The following is a 13,527-nucleotide window of genomic DNA, read 5'->3' on the forward strand; positions in this document are numbered from 1 at the left end:
GGGCTCTGCACCACTCCACTCAAGGTGGGTAGAAACCATTTACTGAGTTCTGAAATAATCTAGGGGCTTTATCTCCCGGCCAAGTTCACCCAATCCCCTCTGTGTGTCAGTTTTCTCATCTACAAAACGGGAATGATGTTCAAAGACCTATCGCAAAGGGTCTGCTGTGAGAATCAAATGGACTAATACACATAAACAATTTAGAATCTGGCCGGCACACCAGAAGTGGCACATAAACATTTGTCGAAGCCACCCTGCAAAGGGGTAATTCTTTTGGAAGACTGTCTTTCTCATGGAGAGTTAAGAGGAAAAGTTGAGTTAAGCAGCAGAAAAAGGTTCTCCAAGGAGACGAAGTGTCAGTCCACAGGATCCTGGAATCTCAGAATTTTCTTTCTCCCGATTTCTAATCAAAGGCCTAGTTATAAGGCTGCGCCAGAAAAAACACGTCACTCCTTAAACCATCTAACTCAGAGGATCAATCAGGGGTAAGTCTCCCACCCAGGGGTCACTTGCCATAAGATCAAGAGGCCATGAGGAATGGACACACAATAGTTTACACATGTTCGTATGCTACCCAGGGACCCAGCATCACTCCAAGAGTAGAAAATCTCATAGACACCAAGGCCCTGGAAAGCTGTCTTCCTGTCCCAGGAACAATGGCCTCACGGACTGTATGAGAGTCCTGGTCCCGGGGATACACCTATGAACAGTGCCGGGCCAGAGGCACTGAAGTCAGGAGGGGGGTCTCAGGAGGCTAAAGCCACGTGCCATGTCCACAGGGCCGAGAAGAAGAAGGGGAAAGGAGAGAAGCAGCAGGAAGGCTCTCCCAGGAGGGGAGTGCCTTGAGAAAACAGGTAAGGAGACTCCGTGCAAGGACAGGGAACCCGGAAAAGGACAGGAACACCACGCAGTGCAAGCAGCAGCCCGCAAGCCCTGAACACTGCCCTCCACACCCGACCTCCCCCGGCCTCGCCACCACGGCCCTAAGGAAGAGCAGGCCAGTGAGAGTCTGCGGGACTGGGGATGAGAGGTGACGCCCTTCCGCCAGCTCCTGCCTCCGACGTACCCAACCCAGGACAACATGCAGGGGCTCAGCCCAGGGTGAAGTCAAGCACACAGAGCACCCCTCAGCCCTACTTATGCTGGTTTGGGCGGTAACAGTGCACCTCTGCTAAAGCTAGAAGCACAGGGTAGAGGGGAGAAAGAAAACATTCCAAAGGGAAGGGAACCTGCAGTCCGTCCTGCCATTTAGGCCAAACAAATCTACACACATTCCACACAGGGAACCCCGAATCACCGGCCCAGGTCTGGGCAATCACGAAGCAACCTCAATCCCCACCCAGTTCCAGATTCTTCCAAGCTCCACCCTCTGCGTCCTCCGCCCCACCTCCCAAAGCACCACCTAGACCTGGGCTTTCCTTCCTCTGATCCTCTGATCCGTGACTGGGCTGCGCCTTTAGTCCTCCATAAAGGGCACTGCTCGTGCATTTTCACATGCACAGTCAAGAAGGCCTAACGTGTGAGAAGGACCACACAGATGGACTCCACAAGATGCTTTGTTAAATGAGGAAAAGGGTCTGCTTCTTGGAAACCAAAGCAATGCAAAACATTGTCTTGAAACCCCCAAGTCATGCCACACAGGTAACAATCTGCCACACAGTCAAAATTCCAAGACAGGAAGAGGAAACAGGGAATCCCATAAACCAACCACCCATAAAAAACGTCATGTGCAAAACCAGTCAGACGTCATGCTGATTAGAGCGGCTTCCATGGTTCTGCAGACACCACGGCCAGGCTCCATGTCACCATGAGGGACGGGACGCGGGAGGGTTCTCTTGAACAGACTGCCAATGTCTTGGGTTACCGAGGGGACAGAACTCATGAGCAGGATCTGAGATGTGTGAACAAAGCCCAGGGGGTGCTGCTGCAGGAGAAGAATCTGTATCTAACCATGACCATGGGTGATGACACTGAGAAGCCCTGGCACAGTCAGAAAGGCTCTCCCAGCTCTCTGCTAGCCAACTGGAGTCACGTGACTTTCAGATTCACCTTGGTGGCCACTTAATCTGGGAAAACACTTAAGATCAGGGTTAAGGTGTGTAGAGCTGAGAGGTGCAAACTCCCCTCCCAAACTTGAACAGCAGGGAAGGTGAAAGAGACCCACCCATGAGCAGGAACCTGAGGTGAGCCAACAAGAGTGAAAAGTGAAGTGAAAGAAAAGCGTATTTTCCCAGAGGGATGTAGGAAGAACCCACTATAATCACTAAGTCATCACGATCTATCTGGAACGGTCACTTGAAATAAAATAGTCAGTTAGGTCCTCAGAGTTCTCACACCCAGGATGACTTGTGCAGGAAAGCATGACCTCTAACCTCTAATACTGGAAGGCTCCAGAAATGATTTCAAAAGCAAAGTGTGTTTTACTCAAAAGAAACTGAAGATTCACCTGTCATCTACTGCTTGGTTTACAATGAACAAAAAATTTCACTTATTACATTAAAGAAGGAACACAAGCACCAGCAGAGAAGAGACCATTTATAGGCTATATAATCTGAGGGGCCGCAAGAGTTGTCCAGTGCATGGAGGTGCTCAGCTGAGGGGGCGAGAGGCACAGTGAACCAGCCACGGTTCAGCTCGCCAAGCCGGGCACTGCTGACCCAAAGGAGCACCCTTCTGGAATTTGTCCTGAAGGTACCTGAAAAAATAAGACCTACATCCGATACTCCTGATGGAAGGTGACATGGTGGAAAAGTTCCAGGCATTAGAGATATGAAGAACTGGGTTCAAATCGTGACTTTGCTATTTACACGAAACATGCCACTGGTGAAGTATTTTGAACATTTGTTGACTCAGCTATAAAACAGGGTAATAAAACCTTCCAGGTATTTCACAAGGATTAAAGTAAGATTTATTAGCACGATATGTTATATTCACTAAGGGACAGTTCTTCTTTTAGAGACAGAGCTTCTGGCGCTTCAAAGAGTATGAAGGATGGATTTCTACTAGCAACATGCTCTCTTGCGGAGTGAGATTTTCTATTTATAAGTCAGCTGCTTCTTTATTTTGAAATTTTCTATTTCATTGCATTGGGGCCTACTTAGGCAATTCACTTTTTCCTTTTTTGATGACTAATTAAACGTGAGGTTATGACCGTGACTAAGATAAAGTGCAAACACAGTAGCTACATTTCCCGTGCTGTGTTTCTATCTCATTCTCTTTCTCTCAGTCAACATTCAAAGAACAGACAGGACTTCTGCTTCTGGCTGAGACAGAGTAACAGGGACAGGACTCCCCTGCTGCCTGAAGAAACTAAAAATCCACACAAGACAATGGACATCACACAACAAAGCACCGCGGTCCCTGGGAAACAAATGACTGCCCAGGTTACTGCCTTGAGAGAAATCCAGAGGAATCCCTGAGTTGAGGAGAAGGAATTGAGAGTTTGGGGAGGAAAAGAATGTATAGAGCAGAGTACTAGAGAGGCAAGAGCCACACAGAAAAGTCTGGAATCTGCTGAGGACCCTCCTCAAGTACCCGCTGAGCACACGTGTGTGAGGGAAGTACCCAAGGAAAAGTACCACAAGAAAGAATTACAGGGAACACTCCCCAAACCCCACACAGGGCTGGGAATCATGCTTTGTCAAAATGGTACACATAACTCACAGGACACTGAGTAAAGTGCTTATATGGGTCCTACCTGAGTAGTTGGGAAAACCTACCCCTACACCAAACACTGCTCTCTGGCCCTACCTAACAAAGCTTAAAAGGTTCAATGTTCTCTAGTAACTTAATCATACCCTAGAGCAATGCTTGAGAAGAGGCAGAGAAATACAAACATACCCAGAACCCAACAAAAGAAAACTTACGATGCCTGGCATCCAATAAGAAATTACCAGGCAAGCAAAATAAGAGGAAGATATGACCTACATTGAGTGCAGGGACATCAATCAATCCAAAATGAACCATAAGTGACACACATGATAGGTTAGTAGACAAAGACACTAATAACATCCATTATAATTCCATTCCATATGTTCGAGAAGGTAGAACAAAGACTAAGCTATATTAGGGGAGACACTAAAGATTATGAAAAAATCTAGAGACGTCTAGAGACTAAAGACAACAATGTCTGAGGCGAAAACTATATGTCTGCAGATATTAGGTAGAAACTATCTACAATGAAACAGAGAAAAAAAAAAGACTGGAATAAAATGAACAGAGTATTCATGAGCTGTGGAACAACTTGGAACACCTTGATATACGTGCACCTGAAATCCCTACAGGGCAGGGGGAGGAACGCATGCAAAATATACCTGCAGAAATAACGGTTCGAATCGTTCCCAAATTGATGAAATCTACAAAACTGAGAAGCTCTATGAAGCCCAAACACAAGAATCTAAGAAATCTATATGAAAGCATATTGTATGATAGATTTTTTAAAGCTTTAGAAGCAGTTGTCTTGCCAGATACACTGCAAGCCAGGAGATGGTGGAGCAGTACCTTTAACAACCTCCACGGGGGAGTGGAGGAGGAGGAACTATTAACCTACAATTCTATACCCAGCAAAAATATCTTCCAAAACTGAATGTGAATTTCTCACAACTGCATGTGATTCTACAACCCTAATAAGAAGATTCTTTTTTAATCAGGGTGAAATAAAGACCTTATCAGATATAAAAAACCTAAAAGAGTCATCCAACACCAGCAGAAATTGGAAATGTTAAAGTCCTATAAGCAAAATCAAAAGGAAAATGATACCAGAAAGCCACATAGATCTAAAGGAAGGAATGAAGAGCACCAGAAGTGACAGCTGTGTGGGTAAATTAAAAGAGCAGATGGGGCTAGACACAGCTAGGTTTACATTTTTTACATTTATGTAACTCTACAGTTATTTTCTGTGGTTATTAAAGGTGCCACATAATATTCAGTTCATCAGTTTGGCACCTTTTTTACTTCCTGTAGGTAGAGAGTATGTTTCAGTCAAGATAGCTCTGAATTCAATAGTGCATTTAACATTAAACTATCCTACAAATGCATTTTGTTACACAGATATGTAAAAACTATTTAGGCTTTTAAAATTCTAATTCCTAAGGATGGTGACGTTGAATAACTCCAATTTCTAACACTGCGTGCTGCCCAGTAAGAATCCTATGCATTTGAAGGGCCTATCTTCTTTCCAAACTTGGAGGTAGCAAACTACTGCATGTCAACATAGTACCTCGGAACAGAAATAATAAGGAAAACAGTAATATTTGACAATTCAGCTGTAAAAGGGATGCCTATTAAAAGCCTGGGAGAATTCTCATCATCTCAACATGTATTCATATCCAAAACCTGAACCACACCAAGTCCTCACCACTAACACTCCACATTCAAAATCCAACCTCCTAGAGCAGGACTGACTGTCTGAACTCCATCAAGTCTTACACTCCCAAAGGCTTAAATAACTAAAATACAGCAGCTCTTTGTTTAATAAAAAGAAAACACTTACATCCCTACAGAGGCACAGTCCACACTATTTTTTTTTTACTAGTTCAGTAGACACTCGTGGAGTTTGTTTTTAAAATTGTGTCAGGGATCTTACTATTAAGTACTAGCGAAATAGGGGCCACCCCCCAAGGGCTTAGGTGTGACTTACATGTGAATAGCCCAGATAGCATCTTCACAAACTACAACCTCACCCCACTCACACCTGCTCCTTGCAAGCAAATACCTGGTCACAACAAGCTTTGTGGAAGAATTCACACTCCACACCATTAGGGTCCTTCCCGTGACTCAGTAAACTTCAAAAAAAAGAGGGACACAGGCCCACACTTTTCCATCTGCCCATGGATGGCGGTGAGGGCGGCACCATGGAGAAAAGATATAAATCACAATTTGCATACATCAAAATCACATTTGAGAAGTCTTCAGTGAATGTGCATGTCCCCATGTAGCAATTCATGTGTCATACACGCTGATGATGGCTAACGGTAATATCTCACACGGGGTCCTCATCATATACCCGGGAGCTCCTCATGAATCAATTTGCCTAGGACACAAAACCCCCCATGAGGTGGTTACTACTGTCACAGACATTTTACAGGTGAGAAAACCGAGGCCCAGTGATGTTACAGAACGTGCCAAGAACACATAGTAGACAGCTGAGCCAGAAGAGGCCACACGGTCTGGCTCCAGCCCATACTCTTAACCACAAGGTGCCCATGACACGTCCCTGAGAACTACCACCCATCCAAAGATAAAATAAGTACATACAACACTTAATTCTGCTAGATACCTGAGTGGCCAAGTCCAGTGACCCCTGAAGGACCATGCATTTTGGATCTCCCATGCACTTACACCTGAAAGTATACCATGTCACCAACTTCTTTGTACACCTTCTTTCCACCAGCCAAACACATAATCCCTTATCCTGATCATAACCATCATTCCCAAGTTTCTCACAGTCTATCCACACATGACTGACAAAACTGGTCCATTCTGGTTTCTAAAAATCCTCAGATACTTCTTGCAGGAAACAAATTTTACAATAACCGAGTATCATGGGATGAGCAATATAAGGGGGGGAGGGTAAGGAGCTAGGCATGGCATGATTAAAGGTGGAAAACCTCTACAATGTTTCCATTCTAAACAGTAAGAACTAATTAATGTATGATTTTTTAAATTATTTATTAAACTCACCTACCACAGGGATCAAAAGAAAAAGAAAACCAACGCCTAGGAACTCCCACCAGCGCTGAGTCCTTCAGATCTTCAATGGCTGGGCTGTCCTGTCCATCAAACAGGCAAAGAGCTTCTAGAGAGGTTGGCTTTTCCTTTTACAAAGAGTGACTTTAGATGATGACCTTTTAATGACTAGGTAAAGAAATACCTTTTATTTTTGCCTCAATCAAGAAAAATAAATCCTATGGAACTCTGGATTCTACTGCTTCCTATGTACCAAAAAGATCCCCAACTTAAGTAAAACCAATGGCTGCAAGTACGTAGGACCAAACATAGCTTAGGGGGTTTCCGGTAGAAAAATAACACAGTGTAAACACATGGGATGTTTTGACTAAAGACTTAAGAAATGTGTTACAAGCATCAATCAGAAAATGGAATTGCTTCAACTTGCAGGCTGGAAATTCAGGGCAAGGTCTAAACTGAGGTTGGCATAGTCTACACATCAGAGTTCAATTTTTCTTAAGGAAGTCAAACATAAATTCCCTTTCTTTCCCTCCCCCACCAAGACAAAGGCATATTAACTGGTGATCCTAAAAACATGCACCTAGAAAGAGCAATTAACTGTACAAAAATAGCTAGCAATTCGTATCATTCTAAAGAGAGAGGGGGGAGGGGAGAAGGAGAGGGAGAGGGAGAGGGAGAGAGAGTGAGAGAGAGAGAGAGAGAGAGAGTGAGAGAGAGAGAGAGAGAGAGAGAGAGAGAGAGTGAGAGAGAGGGTGAGAGAGAGAGCATTTTCCAAAACAAATACATAAATCATGACTGGAATTTTAGGACTCAGTGTTCTCACATAGAAAGTCTAAATGCCAAAAGAGAATGCAAGTGGTGCATCATAAAACATGCTCTTCTCGTGCATATTTATGGGAATTTTAGACGCTAGATAAAGAGTAAGATCTAGTCAACAATCAGTTCAATGTCGCTTCAGCGACATTTCAAAATCACCACTTTAGGTAGTTACTCTGGGCTTGGCTTGGAATCAGCAGAGACAGCACACTCGTCAGCTTCTTAGAAAAGGTACGTTACATGTAACATGAAGGAAGGCTGAGCACTGAAGTCTGACGGTAACTGACAAAGCTCCAGGAATTCAGATTCCAGTTCATACCCTTACAAGGCAGGGCTCATACCATAGAATTTATACTAAACGTTTATGCTAAATACCAACAAGGAATTAAAATAAGCCAAAAATTATTAAAAGTTATTATTTTCTATTTGCTATGTACCCTGCAACACTTCAAGACATTTATGCCCTAACTACACTACCGTAGTTTACGGATGGGTAGTGTAGCCCCTTTCTGCAACGCAGGCCACCCCAGAGCAGCCCTAAATCTAGCCTAACCTGTCAAAACCTTAATCTACACTATATGTCCCTGATAGTAGACTGTGATCGTAACTCCCCAAAATGCTGTCATGAATCCGTAATTCAGTAAAACAAGGTACTTGGCACACTAATAATTAAAGCAGATTAGCAATGCGTTAAGTTTTCCCTAAGTTCCCCTAAACAAAGTTTCTCTTTTTCACTGCCCTGGAGAATTAAAGTTAATTGACTGATTTGCACACAGCTGCCACACAGGACCACAGTCCCGTGCAAAGAGGAAGCCGGCAGCACTGCCATCTGAGAAAGGCGCTAGGAGCCAGGGACAAAGGGCTCCCCACACCCACCCCAAGAGAATGAAGCCTAATGGCCTTTGTCATCATACCCCCATGCTGACCGACCTCACCAGAGGTGAGGGTGATGGACGGCCATGTAGCTGAAGGATGGGTACTGTCATTTCCAACCACAGTCACAGACTTTTGTTCCTCAAAAACAGATGAAAGATGATGCATGACCCCCCCACCCATGTTTGGAAACATGGAGAGTATTATTACACATTCCAGTATGTTTACTAATGTGGTTTTTCTTACACACCCTTTAACTCTCCCTCTTGTGACGGTGCACTTTTCAAACTGGGGCAGAGTGAATGTTTGTCACAGAGCATCTGAAACATTAAAGGCTTACACTGAGACACTCAGCCAAATGTTTTTAAATAGAGTAACATACAAAGTCCAGTACACTGGCAGAGATACTTCTCACATACGCGTGCTAATTGTACTAACAAATCCAATGACACCTTCTAAGACACAGTGCCGAGGATTGAGGGAAAAAGAGGATGGAAGTTAATACAGACTCTATACCATGGGTATTCTAACTGAAGACACTGTGTGACAGAGGAAAATAAAGGCTTGGAGCTATGCATCTCAAATTTCAGATCTAAAGTACAGTTCTGTTAAGGATTTTAAGTATCCACACATGGCCACTCTTCTCCCTTCCTCTTAATTTGCCACCATATTCAGTTCTTCATTAGATATACACAACTAGATGGTTTCTGAAAAGTAACTGTAATTCTGTATATAGAAAGGGCAAACAACGAAGTCCAGACCAGGAGTTATTTTCCCCCCTTTCCCAAACCTCTCCAAAAAACAAATTCTAAGAAAAAGTAATTAATCTTGTCATCCAGGAAAACACTGAGTATGAGAGCAGAAAAGGAATGAAATGAAATATAAACTCTAAGGGAGGTGGCGGTCCGCGCAGACAACACAAGGCGTGAAATAAGGCTGATAACTAACAAAGGGTTTTTAAAACACCCAATTAAAAGCGTTATTATATAATGTCACTGTCTGACCATGAAGCCACAACTCTTATCAAACTACCACAGCCAACTTCCTGATCAAGCTATCTAAAGCTTATTTAGGAAAGTCATTTAAAAAAATTTAAAACCTGCTGGTAAATTAATTTTAAGAACCGATTTCACACCTACTAACTTGGTTAACACCAAGTGGATTTTGCTTTCCTGACAAGGGGAAAAATTTTTCAGAAACGCCACATTTAATTCTTCAAATTTTTAGAAACATCTCTTTAGAAATGGTGAAATACCATCTAATATACTCAAGAATACAACTGATGAAAATCAATTAAAATGAACAGCAAAGACAGGAATTACAAGTTGGCAACTCTTTGGCCAATTTTTATGGCAGGAAAGTGTTTTCTTCTGGTCCACAGCATTTTTTTGCTTTATTCATCTCTAATAATAATTAGTGGACAATATTTAGAAACCAGGATATCTGATACAAAACTCCAGAATTCTGGCTCCTCTATGAAAAAATCAGGAGATTGGGTGAGTGGGCCCAAGTTTGTCCCCACGCGGACAAAACTGGCACCTAGTGTGAAGTCCCTGGTTTAAGGCAGCAATATTTTCAGCCTTGAGTACTAACCTTTTCCTCGACGGCCCTTCTTCAAAATCTGAAGAACTAACATCGTTGCTAGTTGAGGACACTTGGGATGCATCGTCCTTCTCATTCTCTGACTGTTCTGATGCTGGTCCTAATCCCTTAGACTGGCCATTACCAAGGAGCCCTACAGGTGAAAAAAGGGGACAAACACTTCAATACATGACATCAGGAAGCAGCACTTTACCACAGTTAACCCTACACAGTGGCTGATATGGGCAGACAAGAATCTGGATAGAAGAGAATTAGAAGGTACACATCCCTTGTGAATGGAGGGGAAAAAGTCCCACCTCATCCTACTTTAGACCTTACACGAGAGTGAAATGCCTACCAAAGAAATAACCACCACAGTAAGAAAGTGAAGCAGAAATGTGTGATTGTAATAATGCCCTACAGCATCCTTTCTGAAGTGCATCAACGTCTTTCAGGGCTGGGGAGTGGAAAGGAAGAAACAACTTCACGTATTACCGATTCAAACTAGTTACCCTTCCAGGGCTAAATATTTACTCTAGAAACACTGAAATCCTTTTTGGAATTGCCTTCAGGAACCAGTACCTGCCACCCAAGAAAAAGCATCAATCATTACCTTGTGGCCATATATCAGTCCTTAACTAGAGGTCTGACTGTACAACTTGCTCTTCACAGCAATCCACTGTATCAGAGTCACTGTATTGGAATCTGATTGTCTCAGAGGATAAGGATTCTCCACGACTCCATACACGGTACCATGCGGAAGAGGGAGTCTGGTGGCCCCAGGATGAGCCACTAGTAACCCAGACTGGGAAAAGGGCTACGCGAAGTGACATAGAAGCTGCTGAGCCACCAGCCAACGGGTCACAGCTGAATAAAAGCCTGGTCTTCTAGCATTCAGATGTCCTTGCATCTAGGGTTCTGGATACGATTTAGGTTCTACCAATGGGGGGCTTGTACCCACACAAGTGTCCACAGCCACCGGCCCCCAGTTCCACTGTCTAGTCACCAGCCTCTGGGCATCAGCAGAAATGCTAGCAAGTGTCTGCATTTTCACAGCCACGGTGTTTGGCTTTTAAGTGAAGCCAAAAGGGCAGGGTGGCCCCTCGATTTTTGTTCTCCCAACCCTTCCAGCAAGTTTGTAAGCACTTACGTCCCTGTATTAAATCCCTTTTTGGTTGAAGCACTTAAAGAGTGGTTCCTATTAGTTGCAGTAAACACTATATAGAACACAATATTCTACATATTGGGTAAGATTTTCTGGAAGAACACAGTATACTGCAACAAAACCCTGGGACTTAGCCTGTTTACGCATGCATTTCCCCAGTTATCTATTTTTACATCATTTCAGGGTATGAGTAATAACATAACGCTGGAAATCTAATACAATGCAGTAAATAAAATCCCATGGCTGTCACTCAGACTTGTGGCTTTGGGAGTCATGACTACAATATGGAAGTGAAAACACTGGGCAACTTCCCAGAGAAACAGAAAATGTGGGGCGTTTGCACTGTGAGGCAAACAGGAGACATAATTGCAGGGAAATCTATGAGTCTAAGGGTTGAAGTGTGGCCAACATTTCGAAGATGAGAGCAGTGCTATCCATTACGGTAACCGCTAGTCACAGGGAGCTACTGAGCATTTGAAATACGGCTATGTGAGTAAGAAGATGAACTATTACTTTTATTTAACCTTATCTAAAACTCACTATAACTAACATTTCTTTAATAATTTGATATTAATTCTTGAAATATTCCGGATGTATTATTAGGTTACGTCAAATACACTTAAATTAGTCTTACCTGCTTCTTTAAAATTTTGTAATGCAGCTCTAGAAAACTAACACTACATATGTGGTTGAAGTAACATCTCTATTGACCAGCACTAAATTAGCACACTGCAGCAATGTCATGGGCGGTGGGGGGAGGGGGGGGATGACCACGCAGCAGCCCACCAAATAGTAGGAAGATACAGACCATACTTATAAACGCAGATTAGGAAACTAGCCCAGGGACATAATATAAGTCACGTGTAAAAAAGGCGCTAATGGATGAATTACCACACTTGAAAAGGATGGTAAATTCAAAATAAAAATTCTGGTTATGGAACCATATATAAAACTAATTTTTAAGGGGGATTATCTCTAAAATAAAAGTGTACTCTTGGTTGAATTCAAATTTTTCAATAGTATGTAAGGACTTAAAGGAGAATAAAGCAAGAAAGGAGGAAGGAAATATAACTTCATTTTTTAACACCCACCATATGCCAGGGCACGGGGGATACAGGCAAAATCCAACAAAGCCTAAATTTTAGTAGTGAGAGGAGATACTCCTGTATGTATCAGTTAGTAGTAGGTACAAAGAAGAAATCTTGCACTTGCAGGGTAACCAATAGGGGAGGGCAGTGAATACGAATCACTGGAGCCAGCAAGCAAACCTGCAACAGCAAAACGAGGAGAGCAAAGCTGGTATGTGCAATACACCTAAAAAACAAAAACAAAAACAAAAACAGTGGTGGTGCTGGTGACAGTGAAGGAGGAAGAAGAGGTGGTTGTCTGAAGCTGTGTTTGGAACAAGGAGGAAAACAGAAGGGCCAGCAGGCGCTGCTCGGTGAACCTGAGGAAGAAGCACTTGCTGTCCCCTCTGGTATGCACATAACAAGATCTCAAGCATCTCCTGAGGGAGCAAGCAGCTCATGAGTGAATGAGTGAGTAAGTGAAGGAATGAATTAGCAGAGAAAAGTTCAGCTATTCAATGACAGCTCTACCCTTGTCATTCTGACAAAAAGAACCTCTGTAGACTGTAAAGAGTAGTGACCCTCAAACTTATGCCCTGGGCATAACCCCAGTGTGTCCTCTTCTAACAAATTTCCAGATGATGCTGGTTCTGCTTTGGCTGGTCTAGGGGCCACATCTTGAGATCCACTATTGCAGGGGGAAGCAAGATTCAAGCCAGTAAGAGATCTAATTGCCCTAAGACACTATAAAGCTCTGGGCAAGTGTGCACTAGATCTCAGGAATTATGTTTGTACAATCTATCATAATACAACTCATGTTAGGGCACCCAAATCCAAAGTTCACTCACAGTAAGGCGCCCAAAACCAAAGTTCTGCTGGGGCATTCTTCCACCTTGGATCATTAATTTTGTGAAAGGAAGTAAGGCTGCTTAAAACTTATCACACAGCTATCAGACCCTGCTAATGACAAATACAGTTAAAAAGTAACGCATGATGGAAAAAAAGTGTTCATATCTAAGAGGCATCAGTCTAGAACAAGGATATAATGTTTCTTTTCTCCAAAAAAAAAAGAAATCAACTGCCCAAGCACAAATTCAGGGAAACTGGATTATCAAGTTTTACATGAAAAGGGGGAATTTTAATTGACTGTATGTGAGCTCAATGTCAGGCAAAAGGATGAGAATGCTCTGAAACACTAAGGCATGACTGAGCTCCATTAAAAGGAATCAAAGTGCTGAGTCCACAGTCCCAAGCCCTCATCAGACTAATATCTTCAAAGAACACCAAAGATGCCTCCATTCCAAGGATTAACAATGTCTGTTACCTGAACTACGAGAC

The 13,527-nt window shown here is 43.0% G+C and overlaps 1 protein-coding gene across 9 annotated transcripts in view; it reads right to left on the reverse strand.

Moving 5' to 3' along the window:
* Positions 1–13,527, reverse strand: part of JARID2 (jumonji and AT-rich interaction domain containing 2) — a 243,617-nt gene that overhangs the window by 86,352 nt on the left and 143,738 nt on the right. For 8 of the 9 annotated variants that reach the window (XR_009566002.1, XM_060308687.1, XM_060308682.1 and 5 more), the window contains one exon: positions 9,970–10,111. The exons of the other annotated variant lie outside the window; for it this stretch is intronic. Coding sequence is in view for 6 of the 8 variants with exons in the window: in XM_060308687.1 (XP_060164670.1) it covers positions 9,970–10,111 (142 nt within the window). In the remaining 2 variants the exon portion in view is untranslated. The remainder of the gene's footprint in view (positions 1–9,969; positions 10,112–13,527) is intronic. 9 annotated transcript variants of the gene reach the window in all.

This window comes from Globicephala melas, chromosome 11 (genome assembly GCF_963455315.2).
Source record: "Globicephala melas chromosome 11, mGloMel1.2, whole genome shotgun sequence".
In the NCBI taxonomy this organism is placed as follows: Eukaryota; Metazoa; Chordata; class Mammalia; order Artiodactyla; family Delphinidae; genus Globicephala; species Globicephala melas.